The sequence below is a fragment of the Bombus affinis genome, chromosome 2 (genome assembly GCF_024516045.1).
Source record: "Bombus affinis isolate iyBomAffi1 chromosome 2, iyBomAffi1.2, whole genome shotgun sequence".
Taxonomy (NCBI): Eukaryota; Metazoa; Arthropoda; class Insecta; order Hymenoptera; family Apidae; genus Bombus; species Bombus affinis.
This window is the reverse complement of record NC_066345.1, coordinates 15,229,182-15,247,222: the sequence shown is the minus strand read 5'-3', so window position 1 is coordinate 15,247,222 and position 18,041 is coordinate 15,229,182. Positions and strand designations below refer to the sequence as shown.

The following is an 18,041-nucleotide window of genomic DNA, read 5'->3' as shown; positions in this document are numbered from 1 at the left end:
GTACGGTCGATGGCCGCAATATTCCCGGAAACTCTCGCTTATCAGCGACACCGTTAATTTCCACATGGATCTCCGCAATTATTCGTAATTTTCATTGCTCTGATGCTTTCGACGAAAATCGAGAAAGTCTGTGTTAATTTTGGAGATACGACGATGAATTATGAAGATAACAGTGAATCATGGGCATGGGGCGATCTTAAAAAATTGAGAAAGTAAGATATTGGGTTTTTTGTAACCTTGACGATAGAATGTGTGCCGTGTATTCATTTATGATATTTTATGCAATATTTATTTATAGAATATTCGTAGGATATTGGTAAAGTAATTCTAAGTCATAGAGTTATTTATGTTTTAATCATTGTAATTGCAATGTAATCTACCGCATCGGAATTACTGATCATATTGTCAATCATCCATTTACATTAATATTGATTACAGGCGGAGAACAAAAATAGACGTCAATTCATATGACATTGGAAATTCCATCAATATTCCATTCACAGACGATTATTTTGTTGTACTTCATCATTATAATATACTCATTTATTATGTATGCAAGTGCACAAGTTGATTTTCCTTTTTTTAAATGACAGTCCCAGCGAAATGCTTCAAAAGCAAACAGAGGATTGCGAAACAATTTATCTTGCGTAGACGAAATCACATAATACTAATTTACTTTCTTTTTTTTGAAGCGGACTCTTAATCTTGAAAAAAAGCTCAGAAAGAGCATTTTATCTTCAGTTCTGAAAATATAATTTATTTTACCATCAATTCTGAGTAATTTTATATAACTTTTTTTGCCTTTTTAGCATCTCAATGGAAATTTGATCAAGATTGCTTCGGTGGTTTGAAAGAAAATCACTTAATGGCCCATTTGTGGAAAATGGATCGTAAAACTGAAAACTTCTTGAAAAGATAGAGCTTAGGCGTAAATTTAGCACAAGATATTGGGTTGGCAACTAATATATCAGAATTTAAGCAGAAGCGATAAAATATATATTTAGCACATATGTATAAGTAGCATTTTAGTCCGAATCGAATAAGCAATCATAAAATAAATAATTAAAGGAAGCGATTCCTTCAATTTTCTTAAAATCCTGTCATCTTTCTTGATTTGTAGGCTCTAAATTGCTAACCAATTAATAGCCTATGAATTACGCCAGAAACAGCAATAGAGATTATCTTAATGCAATCATGAATCAATAAGATGGTAATTTCTGTGGTCTATGTTTTTCTCCCTGTGCAGATTCCCTTTTTCCTAGCCTTACCTATGTCGATTTTTGTTGCGATAAAGCTATTAAGATAACTTAACACCGTCCGAATTATTATCGATAACTAGCTAAATTCGAGAAGCTCGTGTCACGTGTATATGTTCGTAGCTCAATTAGACACCATTTAAAAACAAATAACTCGTATCCCATTGTAGCGATATGATATTAGAAAAGCCGAATTAAAACCGATGTAAAAGATTCTTGTGTAATAGCGGAATAATAATTCGATGTGCTATTTGAAAATCGAAATAATTTCTCGAATATTTTAATGATTTAATGTGAACAGCGATATTTCAATCACGATATAGAGAATTTAACAAATGAAATTTAATCGTGAGAAAAATTTTAATACTACGATGATCTGTCTAAATCACGTTCGAGGAAAATAGTTTTACAAAAACCTTATCGTTCCATGCTAAGACACGTAATAGCAATCGGATGTATCGTCATCTGTACATTTACGTTTGCCAAATCCATCAAAAGCAACAAGCATCCGAAGAAATCACAAGTTGATCTACTTTACATACTGCAACGATCAAAGTGTAATAAAATCGAAAAGCTTGTTAAAATGTGATATCTTGCTTCAGCGTCATGAAAATAGAACGATAGAATTTCCGAATATGGATTCATCGATCACGGAAGTACCTACCTTCAGCGATAGTACCTCGTTGAAGATGTTGGAAGATATCACAGCCAAAGTTTGGAGAACCTTGCCTGTGATTAGCATACCTCGAAGTTGGATACTTACTTATTGCGTGAAATACACTGAGATTTCTGAAGATGTTGAGAAAGCAACGATACAGTGCCAATACGACGGAACAGACTGGGATTGCACGTTCATCGAGTTGGTAAAAACTTGTAATTCAAGATTCGTACTCGTACTTTATAAATAGGCTTCGAAAATTTGTAATGTAAATTCGTATCGTTATAAACGCGATTAAGACTAGAATCTGGAAAGAGATTCGTTAAATATTACAACGAATACTTTACTTTGCATATACATTTCCATATTATCTGCATTCCGAACATGTTTGCATCTTTAAACCAATTACTGAGAATGCATAATTGTCAGAATTGTATATCGCTATTCTTTTCGTTTCTGTCCATTGTAATTTTTAATAACCCAAGGTACTTTTCTTTTAACTCTTGTCTGTTATAATAGCTAAGAACGTAAATACATAAAACATGAAAGATTAAATGTATCAGTAAAAACGAAAAACCGATGACTGGCAGTTTCCTATTCTTAGCTAAGATTCTTGTTTAGCAATTTTCGTTGGCACATACTGTGAATAAATCAAAAGTTAACCAGAGGTAAATTCAAACAAGAGACAAAATTCATATTTTGACACAATGCCGTGGATATTTAATGTTCCACTACATTAAATTTATGTTGCAAATTCTATATACTTCAGCAAGGAAGTGACATTTACCTTGGCATTTTGCACACACTATGATTCATTACATAAAATTTCTTAATACAATTACTTAATACGATTACTGAATACAATTGCTTAATACAATCTGTTATTATTGGCAATTTCAAGCAAACGCTAACTGTGAAAGCATTTTACAAAACTCGAATTTGACTCGTGATGATCTTACTTCTAGAATCTAAAATATCGGCTTAATTAAATTAAACGATTCCGTCATTATTTTAAGCTACGAAAAAATATTGATTTCTCCGTTAAGGTGAATAATTTTTTAATTATTTTAAATTTTAAATAATTATTTCAAATCATTCCTATAGTTGGTTCGATCTATTCGTATCTTCCTACAAAATCTAAAAATAGCTTTAAGAAAAAAATGTTCACTGAAGTTAGTAAAAACTTAAATAACAACGAAAAATCATTAATCTCTGTAAAGTTGATACAACTTCGTTCAAGTATAATTGATAACCAGGGTGGAGGGCAAAACGACTTTAACATTGGAAAAATCGTCTCATTATTTCACAATCTTTCTAATCGTGGATTGAGATTAAAACTGCTTCGTGCGGCCGAAATTTGTGGGAAACTCTGGCAGAGCTACAAACAAATTCAAGATAAAAGATTAATTCGTATGCGATTGAACGTTCACGTGAGTTAATCGTTAATTTCTTAAAAATCGTTTGATTTGTTCGTTTAATATTTATTCCCATCGAAGGCAAAGAACAGAGAAAAAAGATTTTCGAAAAGAAATTGGAGTTTCCGAGGCTCGGGAACAACAGAAAGGAATTTAAGAAAGAAGAAGCTGGAGGATCATGCCGAGGACGTAAAGAAAAGGAGACGAGCTGCCAAGAAAATGCAAGCCATTCGAAGGAACTTGTCAAATAAGATTACGGAACTTGAAACTAAAGGCAAATAAATAACATCAGAATAAATATTGATAAAAAATAACAGTATCATAACGACGACAGTAGCAAATAATGATAATATAGATAGTAGTAAAAATACCTGACAAAACAATCTAGAAAAATTTTATTCGAAAGATTCTAATCCAATCTATAGCTGCACTTTTCAAGTTTAATAACAATTTTAATGATATTTTCGTCATATTAGTTTTTAATTTTAATCGTACATAACGATATCCAACGGTAGAAAAATTGTACGTAAAAGGGAAAGTAAACTGATTCTTTTCTAATTGGAAGCATTAAAAAAGAAAATCTTAAATTATATGTAATAAATCAATTTTCTAGAAACTTTAAATCCAGAAGAAGAAACCGAGCTTAATCGATTGCGTTTAACAGTGGCGAGAAGACCTCCTGACAATTTAGAAGAATATTCTCTAGCGAATGATCGAGCAGAATTATCTCGTCTCCAAGAAATAGGTTTATGCTTGACGCAACAGGCTGCAAAAGCTTGTGAATCCACTGTACTCGATGCAATCCAAAAATTAATATAATAAAACCTCGTATTTTTCGACGATACCTATCATACAACTACAATAAACCTTAAAGCTTAGATCACAGGCGTTATTTGCCTATTCTCTGGCCATTTCTCTGCTATAATAAAGACAAGTATACATGTAAATATAATAAAGACAAAAACGAAAAGAATTGATAAAAGCACGACAGCGATAGATATCTATCAACATAGTCAACAAATAACTAAAGACATTCATATCACATTTTAGTTGAATTAATTCGATACTTGCAAACATGCATAATTAAATATAATTTTTCTGTTTCATACGCTTTAAATCATCTTTCAATTAATACCATTGCTTTTTGCTCTTCGGATTCCATATATATTATATGTACGATAAATCTGGCTTTGTCGTTATATATAACGAACATTTGCCTCTAAGTTCAAACACTAATCTTAGATCAAATTAATCTAAATTAAATTTCTTAGGTGCACGATAAAATAGTAATACTACGCATCTAATAAGCAAAATATATTATATTTATCTTAACGATTGAGGAGTGCTTATCGCTATATCAACATTTTATAGCTCTAATTTCTCGAATGTGTATTTTCATTTCGACACGAGAGATTCGTCTGTTATCATTCTACATATGAAATACTTAACGATGCTATCTTACGTATTTCGTTCAATTTGAATACTCAAACACGTGCAATCGGATCACAAATACGATCGAACTGTATCAACTAGATTTTGGCGAAAATTTTTTATGATCAAAAAGCGATCCATTCCATCGGATTGTATATATTTACAATTATTGGCCTTTCTTCGTCAATTTTTCAAACTTCAAAGATATTTTTACAATGTTAATAACGATATTAGCAAGCATGATTCTTTTATACTGTCACAGTAAGTACAATCTTCGATGTATTAAATAACCTTTAAAATGCCGTCTGAATAATTTATCGTAACATTGTGTAACTGATATAGTCATTAATAATAGCGCTAAACGACGGTCGTACCTCTGTAATATCAAATGTCATGGCACAAGACACCAACACGGATATATATTTTGATAAATTAAATACCAGTCTGTTCGAAGTATATCCCGTATTGATTTCACCAAACTGGGTAAAAATATGAAATCATCGACAAAAGTCTCCATACAGCGATAAAAAGTCAGAGTTTTTATTAAAGTAAAAAAACCATTAAAATATCATTGCAAAGTTAGTGGATACTACTTTAAGAAAAACTTCAAACAAAAAGAATTCTTACTCGGCTAAGAGCTATATTATATTTTTTCTTCGTATAACAATAATAAAAAACTAATATTTCAAATTACCCTCTATTTTAAAAAATTGTCTTTTTATAAGATGTACAAAGACTTTATGTAACATTATCACTGATTGTATAAATTCTTTATTAAATATGAAATACATCATACATATATAAAAATACATATATGATTCTTGTTATAACGGATGAAATATTTATAAATACAAGTACAGGTATAAAAAGACATATGTATATACAATATCTTCAAAATTCTCTCTTTTTTTTTTACAAATACTAATTATTGATATTTATATGCAGATATTACAAATCTGTTTGAAAGAAACTTCGTTATTAGATAAATTACACTCGCATATAAGCGATTGCAGCAATTATCCCTGTATGTTTTCAAAAATCATTGAAAACGAGTCGATGAAATCCGTTGTATCCATAATACGAAGTGATACAATAGACGATGTCATCGGTAAGGAGTTCAAACAAAATATACAAGACTGTACAGTTTGGTGGAAATTATTCAAACATTTCAATAAGAATGCAAGTGCTCGTCGTGAGTTAGGCAGATGCTTGTTTCAAACGTTTTCATTCGTAAGCAATGATTCAAACAATGGTGAAAAAAAAAGAGAAATACGTTTATGAGAGAGAATGAAATAAATTAGATAAAAAGAATCTTCATTAAAACGCATTATTTTATGTTTGTAGAAATGTAGAGAACCCGTTTTGGATAAAGTAAGATTACTCTTATTTAACACGAAAGAAAAATGAAGGTAATATTAGTATGGATCACAGCATCGGAATAATTGAACATTGGAAGAGGAATATTAAAATCTTTTTGTAAAAAGATCGTTTGTTAAAAAATAGAACTTTTATATATTTCTCAAATATAACAATTATACATTCAGAACACTGTTTTTATAGGAATCCTTAATACTAATATCTTCTACATTTTACGCAAAATTATATAATTCGTAGGTATTTGTGTCCCCTGTTGTACAAATTGATTTCGTAGCACCCTGATTTCATAACACTTAATACATATTATTAAAAATATAATACTGTATGCTACATGTTTTATCAACACAGACGTATTATATCTATAATACACAATAGCATTTTATTGAGGAACTTAATTGATATTAATAAGATAAAAGATTAGTAAGATATTTAGAAAAGGAAAAAGTTAACATTAAATGTCGATAAATCGAAGGTTCTTCTTTCCGGAAAAGGAGGCGGTAGAAGTAAGAAGAGAAAATGGGAATGGAAAGAAAAAGAATTGGAGCAAATAATACAATATCTTAAATATTTAGCATATATTTTTGGTAAAAGCGAGAAAAATATAGAACAGTTGAAAGGGTTGATAAGGAAAGGTAATCTAGCATTAAAGCAAATGTGTGGAATTGAAGTTTATTTGATTTATTGGAAATAAATTTATTTGACAGTCTGGTAAAGAAGCCAAATTGATCGGTATCTAGGGCGAGATATAATAACTTAAAGGAAACAGAGATAATATTAGGAAATTGATATGATGACAAACACAGAGTATGTATGATATGGGGAATGGGCGATCCGATATAACACTTTCTAAGGCTGTACAGTGGGATTGAAAAAGGAAGTGTAAAAATTGAGGAGATTTTGAGCAATAAGGGCTCAAAAGAAGGGACACAATGGCTAGAGATGTTGGATAGAGAAAGGAAGAAGAGGACAGAGATGTGCGAGTCAATTGCGGACAACGGTTAGAGCTGATGTTAGTGGGGTTAAAAGGGGAGGCAAGCAAGCAGGAGAAAACAAATGTAATACTACAAGAAAACAATAAGCAATAATTTTACATTAGTTCAGCTTTAATTTTAATTTTCTGTGAGCTAAATCAATCAAGTTCCTTTTCTAAAGCTATTGAACCGAAAAATAAAATAATAGTAACAAAAATAGAAGCGTATTTGATGAACTATCCTTGATTACTATGTATATACCTAATATCACCATTTTCAAATGAACGTTCATTAATTCAATTTCTAAAAACTATACCAGTAACTAAAACCTAGTCATTTTGGAGACTATTTCTTATTCTCAGTTACTGTATTCTATACCCATATTTTAAATCCAGCACCTTTTTTACAATGTCGTATAATGTTTAAAATGCCGATTACCATGTAAAGTATTGATATAGCAATATAATAACCACCATAAACAAAATACTGGAAAAAAGTACAATGTAAAACATTTCAATATCAATATCAATACGGTTATCAGTATCAAATAGAAATCTAATCAACTAATAGAACTCATAAAAAGAGATAAGAACAAGTTATTTTTTTAGTTTGTTTATTCATTTTATGCTTTTATATTTTATTTAAAATAATTAAAAATTATTAAACGTTAGATGTCACAAATATGGATTTTTTATATCTTATATCATTTATCACATTCCTCGTATCTTTAATATATTTACATTAGGAAAGTTTCAATAAGTTAAAATTTTGCATAACTTGAAAATAAAAAGTAAAATAACTAATTCTGCAGTTAATATGATAAAATATTATTATGTAATTGAAATATTAAAGATTTTATATATATATAAGTATTGTTTAGTACTTGTAATAAATTGAACTGATATTGTAACATCCTTACTATCTATAGTTATATATTATTGAAAAATTTTTACTTTCTAATAATTCCAGCTATAAAAGTTATTTTTTCCAACGTTGAATGTACATTAAAACGTACATTATTAATAATCGTATACTAATTTAAAATCGTTATTACAATATAAAAGTACCATCGCAAATTGTTAATACCAAATATGTATCACACATGTCACACCACATCAAATGTCATTAATAAATAAAATTTAGTTACTAAGTTATAGAATCTAAAATTACTAATAGGTGAAAAACCATTTTAAGTTAATATAATAACTAATTATTAATAAAATAAGTACACTAATGCCTGTTGAATTATTACATTCTCGGATCTGACTTTCAAAATTATCTAAAAGATAGGTGTAGTGGAAATTATAGGCTACTATATTTTTCGAATTTGCTTGTTTCTTAAGCGGGACAGGAACTAAATGTAAGAAACATCGAGCGTAAGTGAAATACGCACGATCGTGCTTATTCATTCAATTCTATTTTTTAGTTCTAGCCTACGGCATAAGCCTACGACAGTTAAATAGACGTTGCTATACTATATTATACAAACAAAATAAGCAATACCAGGTATATATTCATTCTCAATGTAAAACATCGGGGTAAATAATTCTTTAACCAATAGTTATTAACACTTTTTCGACACATTTTTATGAGTTTTATTAGTTCTAATAGTATTTAAATAATAATCTTACCTGAGATCTCAGATTTAATTTTAAATTTCCATTCACTACTATAGCTGTTAATACACTTTGCAATAGTAATGCAAGAAAAGTATTTATACCAAATATTAAACCATGACTATCTTCTGATATGCATTTTGCAACTTCAAAACTGTAAATTATACACATAAAATTAAAATATATGTGGCCTATTATTTTATTTGTAACAAATAATTTCATATGAAACTGAACCTTGCAACAGTAACCATTGTATGATAAATGATTCCAAATACTATGTACATAGCATATAACAACCAAATACTGCAACTATATGAAGATACCACTAATAAAATACCTTCCACAAGTGACATACATGATACTACTATGTCTCCAATTAAAGACCAATTAAATGGTATCTTCCCAATACAGAAAACAGTGATTGTACCTATTAATAAAAATAGATACATTGTATTACTATCACAAATATTAATTTATATATATTATACTATGTTACTTTATCAATTAAGTTATACATTGTGCAAAATAATTTGTTCACCTATAATTGTATATAAAGCATCTACAGCTCCATTGTAAATTTTATCTCCAGGGACTACAGCAGTTTGCCACAATAATTGTATATAACTAATAACTTGCAAATATCCACAAGTTGAAAATGACCACCATATTGACCATTTTACAACATGACTATTCAAATATGCTTGTAAAAAATCTTTCCATAATAGAGCATAAGCTTCTTTAACTTTATGTATCAGTGAAATATTAGAAAAAGAACACTCAGATTGTTCAGAACTGTGTAAAACTTGATTTATATCATTTTGTTGCGATACAATTGTTCCATTATGAGCTAAGAAATTATTTTTATTTTTTCTATGAAAGTAAATAGACTGGCCAACTGAAGGTATAAAGAATGCCCATATTGTTGCAAATGTAACAGCTGAAAGATGAAAATTATTTCATATGACGAATTGAATTTTTTAATAAAATATGTGTTATTAGAAATATAATAACCTACAATAAAATAAATCTCTTATAAATCAATCAAATTAATTATAATTCATTCCTCTTTTAAATTAAAAAATTTAAAAGCTTACAAGTATAAAAGATCTTTTGCCATATACTAATATCTAAGTTATTATTTAAAAAAAACATAACACACATATTTTTTATCTCACATTAATATAAAAATGATCATTTCTATTTTATATAAATGCACAAAAATAAGTACCTCCAATTGTAAGGTAATTTAATTGATGATAATTTAATATATCAAAAGATACTGTTAATTGTGCAATAATACCAGCCATACAACGACCAACTAGAGCTGCTGCTTTTGTATGACTAGTTACTTCCTGATAATGTTTTTTGTCAACTTTAGCATAGATATATGTGTAATATGCTACTTCTGTGGATAAAAACAAGCCATAAAAGAATTCTAAAACTTGCATAGTTAAAACATCTTGTCCAAGTATTATTAAGAGAAATGTAATAGTTCCAGAAAGACCACATAAAATAATAATTGGCTTATATCGTACAAAGTCGGTTATTAAAAATACAATAATTAACGTTGCAAAATAGGAATATGTGGAAACAGGAAATATTTTCTGGTTTACCTGAAAAATAATGACAATCTTACAAAATTTTGTATTACAAATGTATTATGTAACAACTGTTCAAAATAAAGAAAAAATTCAACAAAAAGAATACATGTAAAATTCGCAACATTTTCAAAATTATTCATTAATTTCTATAACTACTACTATTAACTACTACTTATTATTATTATAACTACTACTAATATTAGTTATTATGTATATAATTTATTTACTTGAACATCTGTAAAATTTTTCCATGGTCCTGTTAAATAATCAGTCACAAAAGACTCTGAAGGCCTAAACTCTTTAAAGCAACCAAATACACATAAAATACATGAAATTATTATCCACTTCATACTAATAGCATACTTCTCTCTCCTGCTTTGCTCTGATTTGATTTCTTAAATTATATTGTGCAATATCCTTTCAACATATTTTTATGTCACATGTCATTCATATTTCATTCAGAGTATCTAAAAAACACATGTATTACCAATTTACAAAATTGATTTGATCATTCTATGTCATCACTCAAATCATGATCATTCCAACTTCACAATAGCTTTTCAAATATAATTTTGAACTTTCTATTTCACTGGCACTAAAACTTTCTTCTACATTCAATCAATTTCTAATAATTATTTTCCTATGATGTTAATTTTGTTAACATTCAATATTGTTGCTTTAATATTGTTGCCAATAATATTATAATTATAACCAAATTTTATAAAATTTTAATCCTTTCTTATAATACCCAAACAAGCAATAATTTAAAAACTTACTGTCTATGTTGGATATTAATTTTGATTTTATTCATAAAGTCACAAATAACTTTATTATTTAAAACGCCGTAACATACAACTCACAACTTAAACGATACTGACAGTCTCGACCAACTGTACATTCACTAGTCCAAATTGTAAGATCGAACAAGATGAGGGCGCGACGATCTTATCCTTATCATACAATAAGAAGTTAAAGGAAGGGAAGATTTTATCGAATTAAGCTGGCATCAAGTGGCGTATATGTGTATACAATTAAATAAATTTTAATTAAATGTCATTAGAATTCTTCGAACGCACGCATGTGATTTATGGTATCATCGAACAGTTACAACAAATCGATTTGTATGCAGTTACACGAATCCAAATGCAACATTGTACAATGCGTAAAATCCATTGAGCAATATTCACCAGTCTAATTTTGAACAGACCGATTCATGACAAATGCACATTGTATGTACGCACTTTGAACCAACACTCGTCTGAAATTATATATAAAATGTTATTTTAGATGATTTAGTCACAATAAATAAGTCAGAAGTTCTTACAGCCATACAATGTAATCTGTTAAAATGTATCGTACAAATGTAAGCATAACAACCACTACTGCTTACTTTCTTTTAGTTCTAACTTTTATTTTTAATTAATATAACATATATGATATTTTCATGCAGTATTTCATGTATCATATACTTCATGTCATCATAACATAATTTATAAAAAATTATCTTTTATAGCAAAATGGGCAACCCCAAAGGGCAAATACTGAACCCATTCATCAAAATCGAACAAATGGAGGAAGGCAACCTCCTCCTATAAATATTCCAATAACAGTTTCGGAGCAATTTAGAGAATCATGGTTAACTGCTATTATTGGACTTATTATGTTTGCAACTGGCATGTGCCTTTTATTTTGGAATGAGGTTTGTGAATTGATTAAACAGAAAAGTTTATATTTTAAGACTACATTTATTATGTAGTTTACTTTATAGTATACTATATCTATAATATTATAGGGAAGAGCAGTGAAAGTAGCACATTCTTTAGACGAAGCTTTACATAATGTAGCAGTGCTCCCAAATACGATGAAATTATTATCTGAATATGAAGGACGTTTGATACATTTATCAGGTCCATTAAAGATATCAGAACCATTAACTGAACCTGATTATGGCGTGATTGTATCAAGTGTGAAACTGAAACGCAGAGTTCAGATGTACCAATGGGTTGAGATAGAAGAAGAAAGAAGGTATGTTATAAAACATGTTTCTTTTCATTATAAATAAATTTGTATAATTTATCATTTATGTAATTTAGCTTTGGAGGAGTAGCAGAAGAAGAAAAGCATTATTATTACACAACAGAATGGAAAGATAAACTTGTTGATTCAGATCATTTCTATATTAGAACTGGTCATCATAATCCAAAAGAAATGCCTATTAAAAGCCAAGTGCAGATTGCAGATGAAGTTAAGATTGGTGCATTTACTCTTGGAACTGAATTGAAAAAGAATTTTAATGATTTTGTAGAAGTTACCAGTGATGAAAGACCTGAAAGTAGAGATATTAAAATGCACTCGGGTTTATACTATCATAGCTCTAATTTATGGGAACCTGAAGTATACACCTATATCTTTGAATTTATTATGAACTTAAAACAATATACTAAATAATTGACCTATTTGTTTATAGGTAGGTGACATACGTATACAATTTTCCTATGCAGGAAAAGGAGGAGATATATATTCCATAGTTGGCATGTTACAAAAAGGAACTATTGTACCATATATTACAACACATGGAGAAGAAATTTTACTTCAACGAAAGCACAAAATATCAGTAGATCAAATGTTTCATTTAGAACATGTGCACAATTACTGGCGTACGTGGAGTATTAGGTAACATAATTTTCAATATTCCTCGAAATCTTAAAATTTATTATTATAATATTCCTAATTATTTCAGAGGGCTTGGATGGTTAGTCCTATTTTTAGCAGCAACATGTTTAGCAAATATATTAAGGACAATAATTCTGAATTCAACTTTCTTATGTGGAATTATTGCAGTTGAATCTTTAACAATGTCTGTATCAATGTCTATTAGTTTACTAGTAATTGGTTTTGCTTGGGTTTGGTATCGACCAGTAATAGGTCTTTGCCTAGCATTAGCATCAATTTTACCATTTATTTATTCAACATTAACATCAGCATCTCAATCTCAAAACCGTGATAATTATAGAAGGCTATGAATTTTTATTAAATAATTATATTTTACGTATGTAAATATATTAACATATATCCTCTTTTTCATTATACTTCAATGTGCTTATTTTGTGTGATCTAGCAAAAAATGTTATTATATCTAGTCTTACCAAATTTCATCAACTATATCGTAAACTGTTATATTATAGAAATGTCATTAATAGTTACAAATATCTAAAATGTAGGCAATAAATTATTTTGTAAACATTAAATACCTTTGTATAATTTTATGAATTAGGTTATTTCAGTAATAACCTTTTCTTACCCTTAATTAAAAATCTTATAATGTGCAATATTATTCTGCGAAAGTTTGAATATTATAATTTACAAGAAATAAATATCCGTTTTGATTTTATTCCCTAGATGTAAAATACATGTGCATTGAAAAATTCCCTAATGAATGGAAGTTTGTTTTTTCCTCTATCCATCCAATAATATTTTTACGATTTAGTAAAACAAGATGGCCGCGAAAACTTTGTAAACGGAAACGTTTAATTCGATGACTCGAAGAAAAATTGCATGCTTTGAATATTATTTTTGATTAGAGTGTATCGGATTGACACAAAATAGACCAGATTTGCCAAGAAATTAAATAAATGTAGATGACAATGACTGAGGAAACACAACAATCTGAGACAGCCGCACAAAATGAGGCACAAACTAGTTCTCCAGATGTTGGAAAAGTTAAAGATAGTAAAAAAGAAAAATGCCGACCTATGACTAAGGTATATTTGGTTAAAATGATGCTGAAAATTTACGAGCCTCCATAAAATACTTTTCAACCACACAAACATGATATATTTAATGGAACAACGATCGAAGTTAAAATTTCGATTTTTGAAACATTTATAACATAATTATGTAAAAAGATGCTATTTATTTGATACATCGCAGATAAAGTACTCTCACAGATATAAAACAACAAATTGTACATTTTATACGACAGTAAATATAACATTATTATAGGAAATGAAAGACACAATTACATGTCATGTGACATTCTTTAATATCTTATTTTTTGAATAAAAACTAAAAAATATTTAACTAATATGTTAGTGATAACTCATATAAATTTTTGTAATCATTATAAAAATCATAACATATTATATATTTTAATTCAACTTTAACCAATACATATATATATATATATATATATATATATATACATAATGAAAGAAATAAAATATATTTATAGGTAGTAATACGGAGATTACCTCCAACTATGACACAAGAACAATTCCTAGAGCAAGTTTCTCCGTTGCCAGAACATGATTATCTTTATTTTGTAAAAGCTGATATGTCTTTGGGACAATATGCTTTTTCCCGTGCTTATATTAACTTTGTTGAGCAACAGGATATTTTTATGTTCAGAGAGAAATTTGACAATTATGTATTTGTCGACTCTAAAGGAACAGAATATCCAGCAGTAGTAGAATTTGCACCTTTCCAAAGGTTACCAAAGAAAAGAATAGGAAAAAAGAAAGATTTGAAATGTGGTACAATAGAGTCAGATCCATATTATATAAGTTTCTTAGAAAGTCTTAAAAATCAAGAAGCTGAATCTAATGTATCACAGCCAAAAACAGAGTACTCATATCAACCACCTGATAGTAAGTTATTCTTTAACAACTGACATGCTGAGATATTACATACTCTTATGTATGAAATGTATATTTATGAATTTATATTTGTTTTGTCATTATAGATACACCAAAAAAAGTTACAACCACGCCTCTCTTAGAATATGTGAAACAACGTAAGCAGGAGAAACAACGTCTCAGAGATGAAAAACGTGAAGAAAGACGACGAAGAGATCTAGAAAGGAGGCGGACAAAGGAAGATCCTATTATATCTAAGGTAACACTATATTTTATAATGTATTCATTTATTATTCTTGACTTACTAAATAGACTAATTCTAAATATGACAAATACAGTATAGAATAAAGGAATTATTAATCAGATATGTAATGGAAATTGCCTTTAGCAACATATTAAATTTAAATTTTAAGTATTATATTCTCTACTGTATTTGCTGATACTAATCTTTTCAACCTGCAGTCTGCATGTAATATTGAAGATAATCAGACCAAGTATTCCTACCTTTGCACTTCCCCAACTGTCAAGTCAGAAGATATATTTTTTGATCATCCTACTGAAAATCTAAATATACCTCATGAATGTAAAGAAGAAATTTGCAGTAGTGGTACTGCAAATATGACACGATCTAACAAAACTTTGTTAAATATACAACAACAATTTTACAGAAACGAGAATACAGAAGTATATATAAATTGCGTTAGAAGTATGCCTCATGTTAGTGAACGTTGGCAATACACTAATAAACAACGAAAATTATTTTATATTTACGAAAAAAATTATAAAGAAAAAGATTCTAATTGCAGAAAAAATAATTACAACCATATTAAAAATAATTATATTTATAATAATACTAAGTGCACATCTCATTATATTAATAATAAAAATTATTTTTCTGTCTTATCAAAATCTCAATTTACTAATTTACACAAAACTTGGAAAATGCAAATACCAATGGAGGTATCAAAGTCAAGAAGTTGTAGTGCTGTGTTTGACTATCATAAACTTTACCCTTTTAAAACTTGTGAAACAGCATTCCCAGCATATCGTAAAACTTCATGAAATAGGAACTGCAAGTGGTTAGCAGGGAAATTCATGTTTTATGTATTTATTTATCGCATGTTAAAAAGTCATGAGGATTAAAGAACTATTCATCACACTTATGCGACCTAGTTCAATGCTATGTATTGTTTCTGTTTAATATTGTATTCTAAATTTATATACATTTATTAAGATGTAATTAATTTATTATTGTTTAATTTGTATACATTAAATTTTGTAAAAGAAACTGTTTTTAGAAAAAAATGTGAAAATTCTGTGTTACTTTATTGTAATTTATTATTTCAATTATCATATGCCTAACTCCATTAAAATTTATTAATATTAAGATCAGTAAAAATATTTTACTTAAAATAAATATTTAACTTTGTTATAGGTATTGAAAAATCCAGATCTTGATAAAGAAATGTGTAAAGATAATAAAGAAAATAGGGAGGAAAAGGATAAACTTTCACCCAAAGATATAAAAAATCGTATTAAGAAAGAGGATAAATTACGTGACAAGGTACCGCGTGATCGAGATTCCAAAGCAATAACAAAAGGATATAGGGAAAGAATCGAAGATAGAAATAAAGATAGAGATATAAAACATCAAAGACGACATGAAGATAAAAAGATATATGGAAGACGTGAAGAAAGAGATGGTATAAAAGATGATAGAAGATTTGATGGAAAAGATGATAGAAAATATGATTTTAAAGAAGATACTAAAGATTCTAGGGAACGAAAGATTGAGGAAAAACGAGGTAAAAGTTACGAAAAAATGAGGCAAGAAAAAAAAAGGCTTGCCGAAACCAAAAAACAGAATGTAGAATTTAATGTTGATACAGAAAATAGTACGAAATTAAGAAGTGAAGATGAAGAATTCCAAAAGAAAGAACCATCAATTGATTTGTATGAAAATATTAAAGAAAATGACGAAGCTATGGGTGATAAGGAGGATGCTAAATATAATAAAGGAAAAGAGAAACAAGAAATTAACGAAAGAAAGGTTCTAATAGAAGATCCTGTGCGTGATTTTGGGACAAGGGATCAGAAAAGGACAGGTAGAAATCCTATCATATTAAAATTAAATGAAATAGAAGATTCTAGTACATATAAATGTCTTACTTGTAAAATACTAATATGTTATTACTTATAGAAACAACTGTTGAAAGTAACAAAGACATTGAGAAATCAAAATCCAATGAAGATATTAATAAAGAAATTAATGAAGATGATGAATCTGAAGAAAAGAAGGATTCAAAAGTCACAAAAAGGCGGAGTTCACTTGAAAGTGGAGGGGAAGGTGGTACAGGAGATGGAAATTGTTTAAGGAGGCACAAGTCTTTAGATGGAGGCGATCAAAATAACTTACAAAAGACTGAAAATGAAGATAAAGAAAAAGATAAAAAGGATCCACGATTAGAACGTCGAATTAGAAACAAAGTGTGTATTTTTTCTTCCTTAAAATATTAAAAATGTTATTTAATTTTTATTTAACTTCAATTAATTATTTATAAAAATATTGTTTATTATAAAATAATAGGATCGTCCTACCATGGAGATCTATCGGCCTGGAATGGGAAAATTTAGCAAACAAAGATTAGAACGAGAAAAATCTAATACTAACGATGAGAGAGCATCGCTTTCGCAAAGTCCTACTCCAAACCCCAATTCTAATAATCTTTGTAAATCAGGAAAACCTGGAACTGAAGTGCGATCTATGACGTTTAAACGTAGCATTAGTCGTGATTTGGTATAATAATCGCTAAGTGGAAATCTTTTCTTAACATCAGTGATATATATGTTGAAACTGTATTAATATATAAGGTTTTTACACTAGTCTTTCTCACGACATACAATATCACATAGTGTATCTTATTATACACAAATGCATAATAAAATACAGTGTTACACAGTGTACACTTACTACTGGAAAATCCATGTAGCTGCAGATGTATAAAACTTTCCATATTAAGTAATTTGATATATGTAATACATTATTTTCTGTTTAACCCTTTTGTTGCGATATATATATTTT

The 18,041-nt window shown here is 28.6% G+C and overlaps 3 protein-coding genes and 1 long non-coding RNA gene across 5 annotated transcripts; 3 read left to right on the top strand and 1 right to left on the bottom strand.

Annotated features, from left to right (window-relative positions):
• The first annotated feature begins 288 nt into the window (after window positions 1-288).
• Window positions 289-7,168, top strand: LOC126925426 (uncharacterized). Its single transcript, XR_007713930.1, has 2 exons — window positions 289-5,021; window positions 5,116-7,168. It is a non-coding gene; the product is annotated as an uncharacterized LOC126925426 (long non-coding RNA).
• Window positions 6,249-11,237, bottom strand: LOC126925317 (thiamine transporter 1-like). The gene is made up of 7 exons (XM_050740730.1): window positions 11,102-11,237; window positions 10,553-10,792; window positions 9,953-10,337; window positions 9,263-9,661; window positions 8,959-9,151; window positions 8,740-8,878; window positions 6,249-7,594 (listed from the first exon to the last, which is right to left on the bottom strand). The coding sequence occupies exons 2-7, from the start codon at window positions 10,673-10,675 to the stop codon at window positions 7,481-7,483; spliced, it is 1,353 nt and encodes a 450-aa protein (XP_050596687.1). The 5' UTR covers window positions 10,676-10,792; window positions 11,102-11,237; the 3' UTR covers window positions 6,249-7,480.
• Window positions 11,238-11,413: 176 nt separating this feature from the next.
• LOC126925331 (transmembrane protein 43 homolog) lies at window positions 11,414-13,573 on the top strand. 2 transcript variants are annotated; one of them, XM_050740763.1, is made up of 6 exons: window positions 11,414-11,554; window positions 11,839-12,024; window positions 12,118-12,350; window positions 12,419-12,719; window positions 12,793-12,998; window positions 13,066-13,573. In XM_050740763.1, the coding sequence occupies exons 1-6, from the start codon at window positions 11,546-11,548 to the stop codon at window positions 13,346-13,348; spliced, it is 1,218 nt and encodes a 405-aa protein (XP_050596720.1). In that variant the 5' UTR covers window positions 11,414-11,545; the 3' UTR covers window positions 13,349-13,573. The 2 variants fall into 2 exon arrangements, with proteins under 2 accessions (XP_050596720.1, XP_050596713.1); XM_050740756.1 differs by lacking the exon at window positions 11,414-11,554 and adding an exon at window positions 11,613-11,688.
• Window positions 13,574-13,792: 219 nt separating this feature from the next.
• Window positions 13,793-17,996, top strand: LOC126925290 (regulator of nonsense transcripts 3A-like). The gene is made up of 6 exons (XM_050740657.1): window positions 13,793-14,086; window positions 14,557-14,971; window positions 15,067-15,218; window positions 16,395-17,064; window positions 17,160-17,446; window positions 17,547-17,996. Exons 1-6 carry the CDS (start codon window positions 13,964-13,966, stop codon window positions 17,760-17,762), a joined length of 1,863 nt encoding a protein of 620 aa, XP_050596614.1. The 5' UTR covers window positions 13,793-13,963; the 3' UTR covers window positions 17,763-17,996.
• The last annotated feature ends 45 nt before the right edge of the window (window positions 17,997-18,041 follow it).